At 47.0% G+C, this 17,678-nt stretch overlaps 1 protein-coding gene across 1 annotated transcript in view; it reads left to right on the top strand.

Moving 5' to 3' along the window:
- WDFY4 (WDFY family member 4) overlaps positions 1 to 17,678 on the top strand; it is a 233,556-nt gene that overhangs the window by 152,698 nt on the left and 63,180 nt on the right. The window contains exons 43-46 of the mRNA XM_068982260.1: positions 2,961 to 3,109; positions 6,774 to 6,894; positions 10,000 to 10,085; positions 11,559 to 11,621. Coding sequence (XP_068838361.1) covers positions 2,961 to 3,109; positions 6,774 to 6,894; positions 10,000 to 10,085; positions 11,559 to 11,621 — 419 coding nt within the window. The remainder of the gene's footprint in view (positions 1 to 2,960; positions 3,110 to 6,773; positions 6,895 to 9,999; positions 10,086 to 11,558; positions 11,622 to 17,678) is intronic.

The following is a 17,678-nucleotide window of genomic DNA, read 5'->3' as shown; positions in this document are numbered from 1 at the left end:
TTAAAGTGATGGATAGAATCGTGGCAGGAGGGATTTCTTCATCACGAGTGAACTTGGTGATGGAGCTCTCTTAGGGTTAATTTAAGTAGAAGAGCAGGGAATATTTCACTGGAGCTCATTTTCCAGTTTTTAGAATGTTATTCTTTTCTAGCAGAATCCATTTTTAAGCTATTGACCCAGCTCTCACCAGACATTCTTCTTGTGGTTTGGTTTATTCTGGTTATTACTGAATTCTCCCCAAAGGAAAACACCATGAGATCACGAGAGCATACTGCAGCCTCTGTTGGCACCACAGAGTCTGGGCAAGGGTGGGGCCTCAGAGGGCAGGAGAGGCCAGGGGGGTACACAGGCCTGTGTTCTCGGGCTCCACATGCGACCCTGTGAACCTGAGGATGAAGTCTCCTCCGTACAAAGGCGTAAGAGAAGAAGCTTCAACAGTTTGGCCTAGGAAGCATAAACACCCTCCAACAATGCTGGTGGGAGTGTGAATTCGCGTCGCCTTGCAGGAGGGCAGTCTGGCGCTAGATCAGAGTATGAACTGCCCACATCCTGGACCTCCAGTTCTATTTCTAGGAATTTAGAAGATTTACTACAGATTTCCGTATGTGTTCAAAGTGGCCTATGCGCAAGGATTGTCACTGCAGCGCCGCTTGTAATGTTGAAACATTTGAGAACAAACCAATAGAGGGTTGCACCACATCCGTGCAAACTAACCATCTGTATCTTTTGATAAAAGTGAGACAGCTCTGTAAGAAGTGATTTGGAAAGGGCTCCTAGATGGCCTATTAAGGAAGACAACTAGATGCAGACCAGTGGCTGTATGAATATGCTATTCGTGTAAAAAAAAGAAAAAGATAATATGTATAAAATAAACTATGCAGGCACAGAATCTCTTCGGAAGATTATACTGCAGGAGAGACGAAACTTTTCCCCTGCCTCCTTAGAGTCTCGATTCAGGCTGCAGCATTGAGTTGACAGACGACAGATTTACTGAAGTGCAGACAGATTTTATTCTTACGGGTACATGGGGGCCTGCCAAGGAAAATGAAGACACCTAAGGCCTCAGGACCTGAGCATGCCTGCTTTCCAGCTTCACCAGCCACACTGACCTCTCTTCCGCTCCCCAGATCTGCCCTTCCTGCCTCTATGCTCTGAGATGGATATTCCTGTTCCATGAAATTTCTTCTCCCAGCCTTGCCATGACTACTCATTTCCATCCTTCAGGTCTCAGAGTTTGTCTGAGATCATGTCCCCTCCAGGTTCCTCTCTGCCTTATATCATTATCAACCTGTATTTTTTTTCTTCTTTCAATGCATATTACAGTTTTTGATAATGTATTGGTGGACGTGTCTTCCTCCACGAGGGTAGGGTTCTGTTTATCGTGTTTTTCCCTCACTTTGGCCAAATCCCATGTGAAGTAGGGTGTGAGAACAGGTATGCACGGCAGCTTTCCAGGTTTTACCGCTGCTGCCCCATCGTTGCTCCCAACGGTGAGCAGGGAGCTTAGCTTCAACCCCAGGCTCTTCCATTTACCCATCTTTGGTGAGATTCTTATCTCTGCATCCTTCTTTTTCATCTCTAAATTAGACTAGTAAAATTTTTCTTTCCCAGTGTTAAGGATTATGCGTAAAAGGCTTACAATGTTTATGTGAAAGTGAAAGTGTTAGTCACTCAGTCGTGTCCAACACTTTGTGACCCCCCTGGACTGTAGCCCACCAGGCTCCTCTGTCCATGGGATTCTTCAGTCAAGAATACTGAACAAGGTAGCCATTCCTTTCTCCAGGGCATCTTCCTGACCCAGGGATCGAACACGGGTCTCCTTCATTGCAGGCAGATTCTTTACCATCTGAGCCACCAGGGAAGCCCAATGGTTATATAGTAGGGTTCTTTTTTCTTTTTTTCAGTCAGTTCTTCTTTTGTATAGCTGGAATTAGCACAGAATTATCCTGAGAAAATTTTGGCCTTGGTCTTACTCTGGTTCCTTTGAGCTCCCGTCACCGAAAATTCATGTATTCTCCCACGCATTCCTTCAGAGATTTATTCTATGTAAGGACCCAACTAGTCCTTACTTAATGTGGGACTCTGTTTTATACCAAGACATCATCCCAGATCAGCCTCTCCAGAAAGCCAGCACGGAGCCAGAGCTGTGCGCGCAGCATGCTGGTTGGGGTGCGGGTTGCTGGGTGGGGTGCAGGATGTGCGACCTCACTGCGGTCTCAGCCAGGCCGCGGCTGAGCCCACGGGAGCTCAAGTGAATGGAGGCAAAGGGCCAGTCCCGCTGCCTCTGTGGTGGCCCGTGTTGGGGACAGATGACCTCTGAGACGGGGACCTCACCCATGACAGCCACTCTCTTAAGCTGAGGGGATTCTGGGAAACTGCCAGCAGCTTCAGCTGCTGCGAGAATGTGCTTGAGCCAGAAGGGAGGGATCTGGGCACGGCTGGCGCCTCCTCTGCACACAGCGTGGAGCAGCCTTGGCCTGTGCAGACAGCAGGACCAGTCTTGCACATGTGGTCCTCGGCAGACCTGGTTCAGGTCCTCTCCTAGTCACCTTCCAGCTGTTTTCTTGACATGTTTCTTCACGTCTGTAACTGAGTGATGCCTCAGGCCTCAAAAACTTTCCTCATTGTTTACCGAGGAGTGTTTTGCATGGTTGTAGAGGAGCTTAAAGTGAGAGAAAAAATGTCAACATGTTCAAAGAGCAATAAACACTCATCCACATGCCTCGGTGCGATACGGTGGCCTTGGGTAGGTGAAATAATGAAGCAGGGTGTTGGGTGTAGAAATCCCACTTAGACAGTGCAGAGCAGTGCTGCTGCGGGACAGCAGCTCCGTCATTTACAGGGTGCTACCTTCACTTCCCAGCGCGCAGCGGGCGACCAGACACCGCCCTCCTGCCCTCCTTAAGAAGCTGGGTGCGTCTCCCTCACGCACGCCTGACTCTGGCACCCTCTCCCTGCAGGTGACGCAGAAGTACTCCCTCGTCGTCGTGCAGGGCCACCTGGTCTGCGAAGGGCTCCTGCTCTTCGGCCAGCAGCACTTCTACATCTGCGAGAACTTCACGCTCTCTCCCGTGGGCGACGTCTACTGCACCCGCCACTGCTTGTCCAAGTGAGTGCCCCTCCGACCCTGGCAGATTCTGCCCTGACCCCAAGCTGCCTTCTCAGCCACCCCACGCCTACGCCTCCCACCTTGTTCTTTCTATGGGCTCGGGTTTGGGCCTGAAACTGAGCCATGAGATAAAACGGAAGAACTTTAAGGCACAGGCATCCATGACTAGTATTCCCCAAAGCTAAAATCTGGAGCAGTTAACCAGACAGCAGCTCCTCGGGCTCTCCTGCTGTGAAATGCACCACAGGACAAGAGGGATTGCGCTTTAGGTTATTAGGATAATACAATCCAGTCCCATCAGCGTACTTATTCAACAACTTTTTTTTAAATTGGAGTATAGTTGATTTACAATTTTGTGTTAAATACTGCTGAAAAATAATGTATATATATGTATAACTGAGTCAACAACTTCTTGCTTGTTCATCCTTATGCAAGACATCAGGCACTGCCTCTTTGTGCCTGCAAGGCCCACAGTGCAATCAGCAGCATATCCAGGTTCTTTTGGAAAGAGTTTGGAGCACACTATCATCAAGCGACAAAATACATGTTATGCGAGGCCTCTTCGGGGTTCACACTTGGAGAGATGATATGTGGCTGGTATGGTGAGGGACAGCTACTTGGAGAAGGGAGCTAAGGTTTGGGTCTTGAAGGATGAGTGAGATTTGGGTAGAAATTTGGAGTCATTTTTATACCAACTAATACTGGAGATCTTTGGCAGGAAATTCTGAGGTTCTTCTCTAGGATCAAATGTATTGATAGTTGGTGTACTTGGGTTCAACCAGCCCTTATTGAATAATTCTCTAGTGTTTATGAAGTACTGCCATTCAAAACCAAATTGATTGTGTTTGCACTTTTGCTAGTTATTGTCAGTTGTATGTTTTCATCACTTGTGAAGAAATTTAGATGCCAATTTCTTTTCTAGTTATCCAAGGCTCAAGTGATGATAAGATAACCTCTTAGCTCAGTGGCTCTCAAGCTAAATTACATTGACTCACCTGGAGGACTTGATAGAATAGGCTTCTGGGACCCACCACCATCCCAGCTTCTAAGCTGGTAGATCTGGGTTAGGGCCTGAGATTTTACCAAATTTGCAGCTAATGCTCATGCTACTGGTCTGGGACCACACTTTGAGAACCACTATTTGAGACTGTTGATAGAGGAACCAGTCTTACCTGCTAATAAGCAAGAATTTTAACTCCCAGGTGTCATATTATTTCCAGCCTATGTGAAGAAGCAAGAATTTAAGGATGGTGGAAGGATAGATGTCAGCCCACCCTCCTTTGATTTAGGTCTGTTTTAAAATGCTTGGCCTTCTTCTCTCTGCTAACTTCCATCTTTTATCCATATCAAATGCTCACCGAATGCAGTGGATCTCCTGTGCTTTCTCAAGGCAGGCACATAATTAATGCTTGGCACACCCATCTCATTTTATTGCTCATGTTTTATTGATACTGATCAATATGGACAATGGGTCTGCAGACTTGCCCTTCTGAGAGCTGATGAAAGCTTTCTACTCCACCTATATGCATGGAGTGCCCATGAAACGACTCGCATAATCCATTGCTTCACTCTCCACCTCTGGTTAGTGTTGGATAAGATCTTATTGATTAGCTAGATTGTGTTTATGAGGTGCATGTAATCATGATCCAATTGACTATAGCTGCACTTTTAATAGAAACCCAGTTGTTAGGCTGGCTGTACTCAAGTCTGGAAATGTCCCTTTCTAGAATGTAAGTAGGAGAGTAGTGAGAATAGTTAACTACCTTAGAATTGCATAGGCAATTGTAGTCACCATACTTCAAAGAAGGGTTTGTTAACCAGACAGTGTTTTCTCTCTGAGCCCTTGTCTGCTACCTGAAGAAAATGCTGGCACTTGTGGAGATGTGGTTCTCAGCGATGGGCCACTAGCTCATGTGAGATCAATGGAGATTAAGTCTTATTTTGACAGTGGAGACCAAGGAAGATACATAAATAAGCCAGTTAAAAATAAAGCTAAGTCAACTCTGAAATGTTTCTCTAAAAGACTGCCATCAATTTGAGTATAGTTGAGCCTTAGACCTTGAAAGAGACTCCCTGATGTACCATAAAAACATCCCAAATAAAACTCAAGAACACTGCCAATCCTCCAGCAGTTATTGGACTCAGGTACTTTGTAACTTTCCTCGGAAAGCAAGACCCTTTCTAGAAGGTTATATTTTGCTTTGAGGGAGATTCCTTCTTGGCTGAATAGGGTAACTGTGTTTTCTGTGTAACCAGTTTTGTGGGCTGTTGTACTAAGTATCAAAAACTGGGTGGCTTCTTAAAAAAGAGAAATTTATTATCCTTCAATTCTGGAAGCTAGAAGTCTGAAATCAAGGTGACAGCAGGACGGGGCTCCTTCTATAGCTTTAGGGGAGGATCCTTCCTCACCTCTTCAAGCTGCTAGTGTTTCCTGGCCATCCCTGATGGTCCAAGGCTTGCAGACGCATCTCTCCAGTCACACGGCCATCTTCTCCCTGTGTGTGTCTGTCTCCGTGTCTAAGTGTCCCTTTTATTAGGGAATACTAGAAGGACATGGCAACCCACTCCAGGGTTCTTGCCTGGAGAGTCCCAGGGACGGGGGAGCCTGTGGGCTGCCGTCTATGGGGTCGCACAGAGTGGGTCACGACGGAAGCGACTTAGCGGCAGCAGCAGCAGCTTACTGGATTGGGATCTATCTCCATGACCTCACTTCATTACCTCTGCTATTTACCTATTTCTAAGTGAAGTTACATTCTGAGGTACTGGGGATTACGACGTCAACCTACATCTTCTGGGGGACACAAGTCAACCCATAACAGTGGTGCCCAGGCTCACAAGATGTAGCGTTTGATTCATTTGGTGGGAATCCAAACCATCCAACTGGCTTTTTATGATCGGTGCTTTTAGTCAACAGTTTTAAGGCATCAGCTCTCTGTTTAATTTCATTCAACAAATACTTATTGAAAGTCTGTCTTATACAAGCACTGGGGTAGACTCCACAGATACACAGCTCAGTCGGATGAGGGCTGAGTCTGGTAAAGAGTTTGAGATCTAGCAGGTGATTTGGGTGCAAATTCCAGGTATAAACTGGTAATTGGATTTGTCCCGTACAAATGTGGGACAAATCAAAGTATGTTTTAATCTGAAATCCACTTCTATTAGCAAAGGCCCAGTCAATCAATATCATGATTAGCATTTAGTGTCCTGTGATTTCCCTAGTTAAGAACATCACATTAAAAATTACCCTATGGCCATGTTGTCCGAAACCATGTTGAACAGGGACTGTTCAGTGGAGGCTCTTCATCTTTCTGCGTCATGCTTCGGGAACTTGAAATCTGTCCATACCTAACTACACATCTCTTTCACTTTTCCCCCACTGCAACACCAAGCCATTTCTGACCCCAATACCCAGAGAGACTTCTCACACTTACGCTCTGCACCCTGCGTCACTGTCTGTCCTGAAGGTGATCCCTGGGCCTCGTGTCCCCCGCTCTGATTAAGCCAATGTCCCATATTACTCCTCAGCGCAGGGCTGACACAGACAGGGGTTATCAGGTAAGTGGGTGCTGGCCCATCCCCCGATGTGTTCCAGAAACGCAGGTTCAGGCAGGTGAGCAAGTCCCCACTGGGCACCCTCTCACTGCACATATTGCTTCCTTTCCAGCATTAGTGACCCATTCATCTTCAACATGTGCAGCAAAGACAGGTCCTCTGACCATTACTCATGCCAGCGCCACAGCTACGGCGATCTTAGGGAGCTCCGGCAGGCACGTTTCCTCCTGCAGGTGAGACTGGGAGGGGCCCGGAGGAAGGACCATCCCTTCCCTACAGGTAAGACCTGGGAGGGGCCCGGAGGAAGGACCATCCCTTCCCTAACCCTAACCCTAAGACCTGATGGCGGTTCGGGTGCCATCGAGGCCCCATCTGAACGGGAGGGGCACATCTTCTTGACCCCTTCACCCATGCCCAGCCCAGGGCCCTTTGGGACACCTGTGAATTCCCCCTGCTTGTGTTGGGCTGGTCCTCTGGCTGGGACAGAGTTCTGCCCTCTGCTTCACCCTCTCCCCAGTCCCTGCCATTTGGCCACTGGGCCCTTCTCCCTCTTACCATGTCACTTAGCATCCAGCCTGTTTGCTTTATTTTCCCCTTGACATGCCCCAGAGCTGCCTGGAGACTCAGGAATACAGGACGGGGCAGCTCCATTGCCTGATGGCAGAGCTGACGACTGAGAGTTGAGTGCCAGCCTCCCCTGTTCAGACCACAAGGGCACCTCTCAGGCCACTGCCTCTACCCTCTGCCCTCCTCAAATCTTCATCTGCCTTCAAGCTCTGTCATTTCCTGGGCCAAGTGATTCAGAGATCTCCTGACTGTCCCCTCCAAGCAGGACCCAGAACCTTGTCTGGTGTATTCAAGGGCTCATCGGCTGCTAAACAGAGCGGACTCCTTCCAGAGGCAGGGTTCTGTTGTCACTGAGTCACAACCAAATACTTCTCATGCCCTACCTTGGAGGCACACCATCTGGTTTAGAAGCATCACCTCAGTGGCAAAGGGAGGAACAGCTCTGGGGTTCCCGCTGGCCTCAGACACATCTTGCCCTCAACAGTGCAGCCTCTCCAATAGCAAAGCTGCAACTGTGCCCAAGGCCCTCCCAACACCTGGCAGAGGAAGAGATAGGGACCACCTTGTGGGAAGGGAGGGGCCCAGGCCCCTTCCCCCATTCTCTCTGCAGGGTCTCTATTCTGCATAGGCCAACAAAACAGTGCTTGGCCTTCTGGAACAGAATAAGTTACCTTTCTTTTGTAAACTTCTTTGTCTTGTGACCCTCCTGCTGGAGGCCTCATTGTTATTTATATTATTATTATTCTCTGAAGTGAAAGCTCAAGGGAGCCTTTCAGAGGGACTCATTCTAGGGAGGATCAGCTGCCCCCACAGACAAGGATCTGGCAAGCTGCTGGCTCTGACTGGCTCTTTCCCTCTCCTTCCTTCTCTGCTGCTTTTGCCCACAAAGCGTTGGTTCTCATTTTGCCAGCCCTCAGTGCTCTTCTCAGAGAGTGAGCCAGAAAGGGGTGGGTGGAGGAGGCCCTGAGCTGATGGTTCTGACCAGGGCTAGCGTGGGCCCGGTCCTGAGCATGGCTCTGCACAGTCGGGCACCTCTGGGCTTCCATTTCTCTCCAGCGAACAGGCCACCACCTCTTGTCTTTTCCACTGTTAACATTTTGAGCATATAGCAAGAACTCAAAAATTATTTTTTTTAGTAATTGTATGTCTATTTACATGTTATACATAGTAGCAGCTAGGTATCAGTAAGTGAGTGTCTTTCTCCCCAGTACAAAGCGATTGTTTCCAGATGGTTGGTTAGCATGACAGTGGTGGAAACCAGAGTGGGAGGGTGTGTGAGCATGTCCAGGTGGGGGTGGGAGAGCTTCATGTGCAAGGCCCCCATTTGCCCAGCCCTAGATTCTCCCAGGAGGAAGTCAGAGCCTGGGCACTCGAGGTTGCTGGAGCAAGTCATGGGCTCCATAGATTCTATGCTCATCATCTATTTGCACATTATTTATACTTCTGTATGTAGGGGAAAAAATCTGAGGCTCTCATGTACATCTGCAGAGGAGAGGGGTGCTGCATTATCATTACAGATACTTTCACTCTGCTCGGAAGTGTAATGACCTGGACATTGAGAACTCGCCTCCAGCCAGGAAGGGGCAGGGCCTGACTGCCGTTGGATGCAGCATGCCATCTCTGAGTCTGACCCTCACCCTCCCTATCTCTCCCTCCATGCTCGGACCTCACTTCTCCCAGGCCCTTCCTCAAACACTGAGTATTCTCTCCCTGACCCCACCTCATCTCTGAGCTTCATCCTATATGTGGGCTCACTATTCCAAGTCTAAGAACGGAAAAAGGAAGGCAGGCAGGTTCAGTTAGGTGTTAGCAAAATACCCTTGGAGTGACATTGCTATGTCAGTGTGGCCACGTCAAAATGGCTCAGCAAAGTGGATGTGGCGAAACCCCTGTGCCTCAAGTCTGCAGGTCAGCATAGGATGCTGCCCGGATTAAGGCTTGCATCCACTCACTCAGCCTGCTCCCCTAGTGTTTCCGGTAAGATGATCCTTCAGTTCCGGAAGTGAAACCCTTGACTCAGGAGTAGAAGCGTCTGAAGATGTCAGTGGGCACTTTTCTCTCTTTGTCCCTTCCTCGCTTTTCCTGTGAGTTGGACTCTTGTTTCCTTCTTCAGTCAAAGGAACTCTGAGATCTCCTGCCCGCCTACTTACTCTGTGAAGACTCCAATTCATCACTGTTACCAAAGTCTTCTTATCCCCTGTAGGAGGTTGGAAGGACTAACTAGGAAGGGTTGCCTTTGTCAACCTAAATAAAGAGGTAACTGAGGCAAACTTGAATTTACCGGAAATTGAGTTGATTCAAAAGTAACAGGGGACTAACCACTGAGGAGAGGCAGGCTTTTGTGAGCTACAGGCTAATGGGTTGAGGGTTTGAGATTGGCTGTATCTGTCTACTGGCAAACAGTACAAGGTGGGTGTGTTTACTCAGAGTCCAAGCAATAAGTTCGTTGGTTTGTGGGGGGGAGAGATTCTTGGTGGATGTTCATTACTTCGGAGGTAAGTCTCCATTTTCCGTCAATTAAGCATTTACGGGAAATCAGTCTCTCAGTTCTGAAGTTCTGTTTTCCAGAGGACACATGCCTGAGATTTGCCCTTTTGAGTCTCTGGGTCCATTTTAGACTAAAATCCTTCCACACCTGACATAGAGTCCCAGATGGCCCACACCACGGCTCTGTTCTGTCGGCTGTGGAGCAGGGGAGCAGGGGGCAGGGGAGGGAGGTCTCCATCCGTCCTAGGAAACTTCAGAGCAGTAAAAGGGGTTTCTCTTTACAGGACATCGCCCTGGAGATCTTTTTCCAAAACGGATATTCCAAGTTTCTTGTCTTCCACAACAGTGATCGGAGTAAGGTCTTCAAAAGGTAAGAGTTTAAAAATCCTCTGCTAAGGAAACTGATCATGAACCAACAGCAGAAGAATAGCTTTGTTCTCAGGAGATTGTTCTCCACCCACAGTGAGCAGGATTTAGGTTAGACTCGAGAAAGAACTTACCTGAAGAACTCTTGAGTTATGGAACAGAGTAAAGAGAAAACCATGAAAGCTCCTTCTCTCAATCCTGGAAAACAGGCTCCATTTCATGAACTGAAGTAATTTGGGCCAGTAAAAACTGAAGGAAGGGGAAAAAAGTGTGCAGACACAACATATTTAATGCATCTTCCAGAATTTTCTGGCCTTATTTTTTAATTTTTCCAAGTATTTTTTTTTGGCTTAATCTTTCTTTTTGATCCCAGTTGCCAATTTTAGTTGCTCTGACTTCATATTTCATTGGAAAGAATTCCTAACAACTGATTTCCCACTTCTGCACGGAATAGCTTTTTTTCTTAAAGAGAGAAGCTTACTGTCTTGGTTTAACTGAACGTTCTCCAAAGAGATTAATCAATCTAAGAAATTTAAGCTAGATCTTAAATTTTATATTTATATTATTAAAGTTAGAGTTATGTGAATGTGCAAAGAATCTAGAAGGGGTCAAAAGGCAGATTCCTAGCCATGAACAGATGACGTAGAAGCTGGGTTAATAGAGGAGCGGTCATATTCAGCTCCACTTGGGGCTAAAAGTCCTGAGGTGAGATTTGACATTCCTAGCCTGCGTGTTCCAGGACATTTTGTGCTCAGAGAGTCTAGCCTTATCTTCCTGCTGGCCCTGGCCTATCACTGGCACCAGGACCAGCTGCTGGGTCCCAAGGACCGGGCCAGAGTGGAGAACTCAACTCTTGCAGAGAGGCCATCTGAGCCAGCTCTGGGCACATCTCCATTGACTATGATTCTCCCTTTGAGGCTCTTCCAAGGACTGCTGTTGTTATATCACCTCCTAAAACACCTTCAAGTTCCATTTCAAACCAAACTGAAGAATTAGACAGGCAGCGCTGAACCTCACGTTCAGGTTCCCTTATGATTTCTGTGTCCTGCACGAAGCTTTGCACAGTTGAGCTAGAAGTCTTCTACATCCGTAGCTCAGGCAGTGGACGGTACCAACCATGCCCCACCCTTGTTCAAGGAGCATTAAAGCAAGATGGCATCTGTCCCTGGAGTACTGCAGTGGTGGCTGAAGTCAGCAATGGAAATGCCTGTGCCCAGCCCAGAAGAGGTCTCTAAAACACGTAATTTTGATTGCAGCTATTGTTGTATCATTATCATTGCTGTTATTTAGGCCAGAGCATCTAATGGCAGAGGGTGCCAATGGGGCGCCTCAGAGGTGCACCCAGATCTGGGGACAGATGGGGTTCACTGGAAGGGCAAGAATGAACCCGATCTCTAGTCTGCTTCCGAAAATGTTTTCCTGGTGGTGGAAGGGTCCTGACTCTGCTGATGGAATAATCCTTTCCCTTTTTGTCTAGCTTCTGCTCTTTCCAACCCAGCTTGAAAGGAAAAGGCTTCACGGAGGACACGCTCAATCTAAGGTAACAGATACAGGGAGGAGGCCAGCCGTGCGCTCTGGGCAAGGTGCTGGCCTTGCTCTGATTTTCTTTATTTTCCTGATCCTCCTAAAGGCAGGTCTGCCTGCCACTTAATTTTTCACCCTCCCTTTCCCGTGCAACATGCATCCTCCTGTGGTTCCCTCTGCCAGAGAAACTTCCAGAGACTTGAGGTCCCGGGTGCTCTGTGGCTTGTTCAAACCACAGTGGCAGGAAGCTGCCCTCCGCCTGTGGTGGGTGTGGGCAGGTTGCCCATGGAAGTGTCAACCTGGGCCCGACCTCGGCGTCAGGGCTGCTTGTTGGGGTGTGAGCAGTCCCAGCTCTGTCCTTTCTATCCAAGACTCTGAAATCTCAGAAGGCAAATACATAAATGTATGGTGATATGCGAATCAGACACGATGAGACGGAGCATCTTTAAATGCTTACAGCCCCTTCCCCAGGCCCTGCTTTACAAGTACCACATTCTCTGGAAGCCAGTTCTGGACTGGTAGCTGCTTCTATTTCAGTTAGGAAGGGGAATAGGAAAAGGATGGTGGCTGCTGGTTTTCTCTGGGATTATGAAAGCTTCGGGCCCAGGGGAGTTGTGTTCAGAATATTTATAATGACTGTGGAATGGGTGCCGCCGAGTCATTCACAATTATGTATCCATGGCTTGTTATGTCTGGTGCCTGTTGCTTGACAGAGGAACATGGGAAATACTCAAAACCTGCCCATTTATTGTGTTTACAGTCTTATGAGAAAGAAAGCAAAATGAGTGAAATGTAAGCATATTAGAGAGTGATCTGTATAAAAACTAGTTGGTTTTGAAAGCATAGGAGGGTTTGAAATCTTAGGAGGATAGGGAAAGCCCTCTTCAAGAAAGTTAATATTTGAATTCAGACTTGAATGAAGTGGGGAGACAAGTTATTCAGATAACTGAAGAAAACATTGTAGGCCAAAGGAAGAGCAGAGCAAGGACCTCGAGGGTGGTGAAATGGGCTTGGCTGGGGCCACAGTGGTTGGGGTGCAGAGTCGGTGGGAACAGAGATGGGAGAGGTGTCAGAGCTCATGTAAGCCTTGGGGGTCACGCTAACGGTGTCAGCCTTCACTCTGAGTGAATGGGAAGCATTGGTGGGATCTTGTGGCCTAACATATTTTCAAAGACTCATTTTGTCTGCTGTGTCGAGAACAGAACACAGTATGTCAAAGGCAGAAGCTGAAAGATTGGTTAGGAAACTCGTAGTAACGCAGATAAGAGATGGTGATGCCATACACAAAAATAAGCTCAAAATGGATTAAAGATCTAAGTGTAAGACCAGAAACCATAAAACTCCTAGAGGAAAACATAGGCAAAACACTCTCTGACATAAATCACAGCAGGATCCTCTAAGACCCACCTCTCAGAGTAACAGAAATAAAAGCAAAAGTAAACAAATGGGACCTAATTAAACTTAAAAGCTTTTGCACAATGAAGGAAACTATAAGCAAGGTTAAAAGACAGCCTTCAGAATGGGAGAAAATAATAGCAAACGAAGCAACTGACAAAGAATTAATCTCAAAAATATATAAGCAACTCCACAGCTCAATTCCAGAAAAATAAAGGACCCAATCAAAAAATGGGCCAAAGAACCTAACAGACATTTCTCCAAAGAAGACATACAGATGGCTAACAAGCACATGAAAAGATGCTCAACATCACTCATTATCAGAGAAATGCAAATCAAAACCACAATGAGGTACCATTTCACACCAGTCAGAATGGCTGCGATCTGAAGTCTGCAAGCAGTAAATGCTGGAGAGGGTTTGGAAAAAAGGGAACCCTCTTACACTGTTGGTGGGAATGCAAACTAGTACAGCCACTATAGAGAACAGTGTGGAGATTCCTTAAAAAACTGAAAATAGAACTGCCTTATGACCCAGCAATCCCACTGCTGGGCATACACACCAAGGAAACCAGAATTGAAAGAGACACGTGTACCCCAATGTTCATCGCAGCACTGTTTATAATAGCCAGGACATGGAAGCAATCTAGATGTCCATCAGCAGGCAAATGGATAAGAAAGCTGTGGTACATATACACAATGGAGTATTACTCAGCCATTAAAAAGAATACATTTGAATCAGTTCTAATGAGGTGGATGAAACTATAATACACAGAGTGAAGTAAGCCAGAAAGAAAAACACCAATACAGTATATTAAGGCATATATATGGAATTTAGAAAGATGGTAATGATAACCCTGTATGCGAGACAGCAAAAGAGACATAGATGTATACAAGTCTTTTGGACTCTGTGGGAGAGGGAGAGGGTGGGATGATTTGGGAGAATGGCAGTGAAACATGTATATTATCATATGTGAAATAGATTGCCAGTCCAGGTTCGATGCATGAGACAGGGTGCTCAGGGCCGGTGCACTGGGAGGACCCTGAGGGATGGGATGGGGAGGGAGGTGGGAGGGGGGTTCAGGATGGGGAACACGTGTACACCCGTGGCGGATTTATGTCAATGTATGGCAAAACCACTACAATATTGTAAAATAATTAGCCTCGGGTTAAAATAAATAAATTTAAAAAAAGAGAGAGATGGTGATGGCTTGGATTGGGGTGGGTGTGAAGTGCTCAGACTTTGGACATATTTGGACCTGATTGAAGGTACATCTGGTGGGACTTGTTGACAAGCTGATTGTGGGTGGTTTATATGTATATGAGAGAAAGTGCTTAAGGATAAGACCAAGCACTGGGGCTTGAGCAATTGGAAGATGAAATGGGGAAGACCACAGGAAGAGCGACTTTGAGGAAGTAGTAGCTATCAGGGGCTCAGTTTTGGATGTGTTAATTTTGAGATGCCTGTCAGCTATCCAGGTGGAGATGTCATTCAGGTCGTTGGATATAAGCTTTGAAATTCAAGGCAGAGATGCTCCGGAGAGATACATACCTAAGCTCATGGAAGACAAACTTTGACAAAATGAGGAAGCTGGAGAGCGGGTCCTAGGCTCTGGGACCACCCAAACAGATAGGGCACATGGTGAGGCCATGCTGCTAAGGCCAGCCATGGGCTTAAGGATCAACCTGATTTGGGCTCATAGGAAGTGTTCGATAAATTGTAATTCCTTTGCTTAGTTTTAGAATCAACTGCTGTGCATTTTGGGCGTGTGTACAGAGCAATTGATTAAATACAGGCATCTGTGTTCTCAACTCTTTTGAGTCTTTCCCAGCCCTTCTCCTACAGCCAAAGGGTGCTTTCATGAGTTTCAAATGGGAAGGCAGTGGTGGCCCCCAGCCTTAGAAAGTTAGGGCTAGCCATTGCCTTATGCCTGGAATGGACTTGGCCATTTTTTATTTGGATTACCAAGGATAATGCCCGGTCTCCACACTGAGTCTTTGAAAATGCCTGGCTGTACTGTGGACGCTTTAGTGAGTGTGAGCTTCTCTTCTCTGAAAGAGGTGCATGGTCCATTCTGTGGGTTTCCACCTGGTCCAGGATGCTTGGCTATCCTATAGGTTTTTATATCTTCAACCCCCAGCTCTTCAAAACTGGCTTGGATATATGCCTTGGATATATGCTCTCTAGAGACCATCTCCCATGTATAGGAAACCAGACCTTCTGGGTACCAGAATTTTGCCTGGAATTTCAGTGACAATGGCTGCCTCCATTTCTGAATTCCAAGGAGGGTCTGCAGACCTGGATCCCAAATGGAAAATATTGTATTGGCCAAAACATTCGTTCAAGTTTTTCCTTAAGATGGTGCAAAAAACCCGAATGAACTTTTTGGCCAACCTGCAAAACCTAGGGTAGCCTGGGATCCATAATCCATCTATGTCTCCCCATTGTACAAGAGTAGACCGTTTCGAAGGCAGCATGGTGGCATAATCAGACATCTGCGGGGGCCAAGGCTCTGCCAGCATACAGGAGTTTCCCACATAAAGCCAACTGGACCCCCTGGACATGTGTCTGATGGCAAGAAAGCTCCATGATGTTAAACAGAAGCAGGCTGTGGGCAGATGTGAGAATAGCTGAAGTTACAGGGAAAGGGAAGCTAGCAGGAAATAGACATGTGAAGAAACACACATCTTTATATTTAAGGGTATCTGCATCCTTCCACAAAGGGCTGGAAATAGTTTCAGAACAAAATATGGGGTATAATGATCCTTTATGAATTACCCCTAAACTCCTTTAAAGGACAAAAACATAGATGTGATATCAGGTACCCAAAGTGATCTAGCTTCTCTAATTGTCCTGAAACTAAGAAAACCCAAGCAGCTGTGCTAGGCTGCAACATTTCCCAGTGACAGCTAATAAGAAACAGATGGTGTGAAGGACATCTTTTGTTCTGGAACATACTTTCCTTTTGCACTGATAAATAGGGTCACGGATAACAAAGAAGTTAATTCCCTTGTTTATAAAAAAATGAACAAAAAGCACTGAAGAATATAATTTTCTATATTGATTCACTGAAAAATACAGCCCTAACGTTTGGACTTCTTTCTGTACAGACATTTCTTTGGGATGCTAACATGATCTGGCCCAGTTCCATTCCTTTCTGGTGATCTCAGCTCCTATTGAGCTCAGAGTTTACAAAGCTCAGAGAAATACAAGGCCCAGATGCCTATCCGGCTCTTCCTCTTTCTCAAATCTCTGTTGCACACTACACACATCTTTGGATGAGCTAGAGGCATCCTTCCACAGCCATGGTCCCCGAGGTCTGAAATATTCACTTGCCACATCATTCAGACAAAAGTGTCCCTGGGCTGGAGGAAATTGTTGGTTGTAAGGTGGGGCTTGTATTCGGGGCCTTACTGTATTCGTACGTTCTGAACGGGTTTCTCAGTTTTATAGCTCACTTAAATGTAATGGTTAGGATGAAATTCATTTTTTGGCACGAAGTTCTGCAGTTGAGTAAGGAGTGTCCTGTATAGATTTCCTTTAATGAATGAGCTTCCTTCGTAGAATATCTTTGAAACATAATGAAAGGAAAAGAACTTAGAAAACCAAACCTAAGAATCTGTAAATCCCCATGAGAAGAGGATCTTCCGTGATAATCAGGGCGTCACTGTTAGCCACATGGAGGCTGAATTTCAAGCACTCCATCTCCCCATTCCTGCCTCTTCAGTCCCTGCTCTCTGGAGGTTGTCGCTGATGACCGGCTGGGAGGCTGAGTCTGTGACATGCACGGTTACTTTGATAAAGAGAACGTCAGCCCCATCACTGAATGGAGAAACGTGCTCCGTGAGCGTGTTGGCGAAGCACAGCCCTAGGAGGGCAGTAGCAGGGGCTGCACAGCTCAAACCCTGGGGTTCGAGCAGAACCACTAGAACCAGAGGTGAGCTAAACACCACGGGGGACGGCCAACACCCTGGCACCGTGGAGCTTCTCACAAGGTGGCTCAATAGGCAGTGGGCAGTGGAGTCCGGTGCCCAGCGGTGGGCTCTGCCGGGGTCCTGCTCCGACCTTGTTTGAGCCCCATTTGCATTGCTCTTTGTCTTTACTGACACATTTCCTCTTAGCTTTACTCTTATCCGCTCATGCACGCGTGCTAAGATGCTTCAGTCATGTCCGACTCTTTGTGACCCTATGGCCCACAGCCTGCCAGGCTCCTCTGTCTATGGGGTTCTCCAGGCAAGAATACTGGAGTGGGTTGCCATGCCCTCCTCCTGGGGATCTTCCTGACTCAAGGATCAAACCCAGGTCCTGTGTGTCTCCTGCAGTGGCAGGCCGGCTCTTTGCCACTCCTGCCACCTGGGAAGCCCTGTCCTTATCCATGACCTCAGACCTGTTTAGAGGCAGAGGTCTAACTGGAGTTCTCTCTGCACCGAGCCCGGCCCCTTTCTCCAGCCAGCTTCACCGGGTCAGCTGCTCACACGGGGTAGTGGACAGGTACATTAAAGTCCAGAATTGTGAAGGGAGCACTTGGGAACTCATGGTCCCCCCGCCCCATTTGCTGCTTGTGCCTAACCAGCACCAGAAAATCTGGAGCACAGATCAAGAAGCCATTCATTGTCTTTTTTTCTCAGGAGTATCCAAGGATAAGATCAACATGGATAATTTCACATTAGTCCAGTGATC

This window comes from Capricornis sumatraensis, chromosome 10 (assembly GCF_032405125.1).
Source record: "Capricornis sumatraensis isolate serow.1 chromosome 10, serow.2, whole genome shotgun sequence".
Taxonomy (NCBI): Eukaryota; Metazoa; Chordata; class Mammalia; order Artiodactyla; family Bovidae; genus Capricornis; species Capricornis sumatraensis.
Note: the sequence above shows the minus strand (reverse complement) of the source record. Positions and strands in the feature narration are given on the sequence as shown.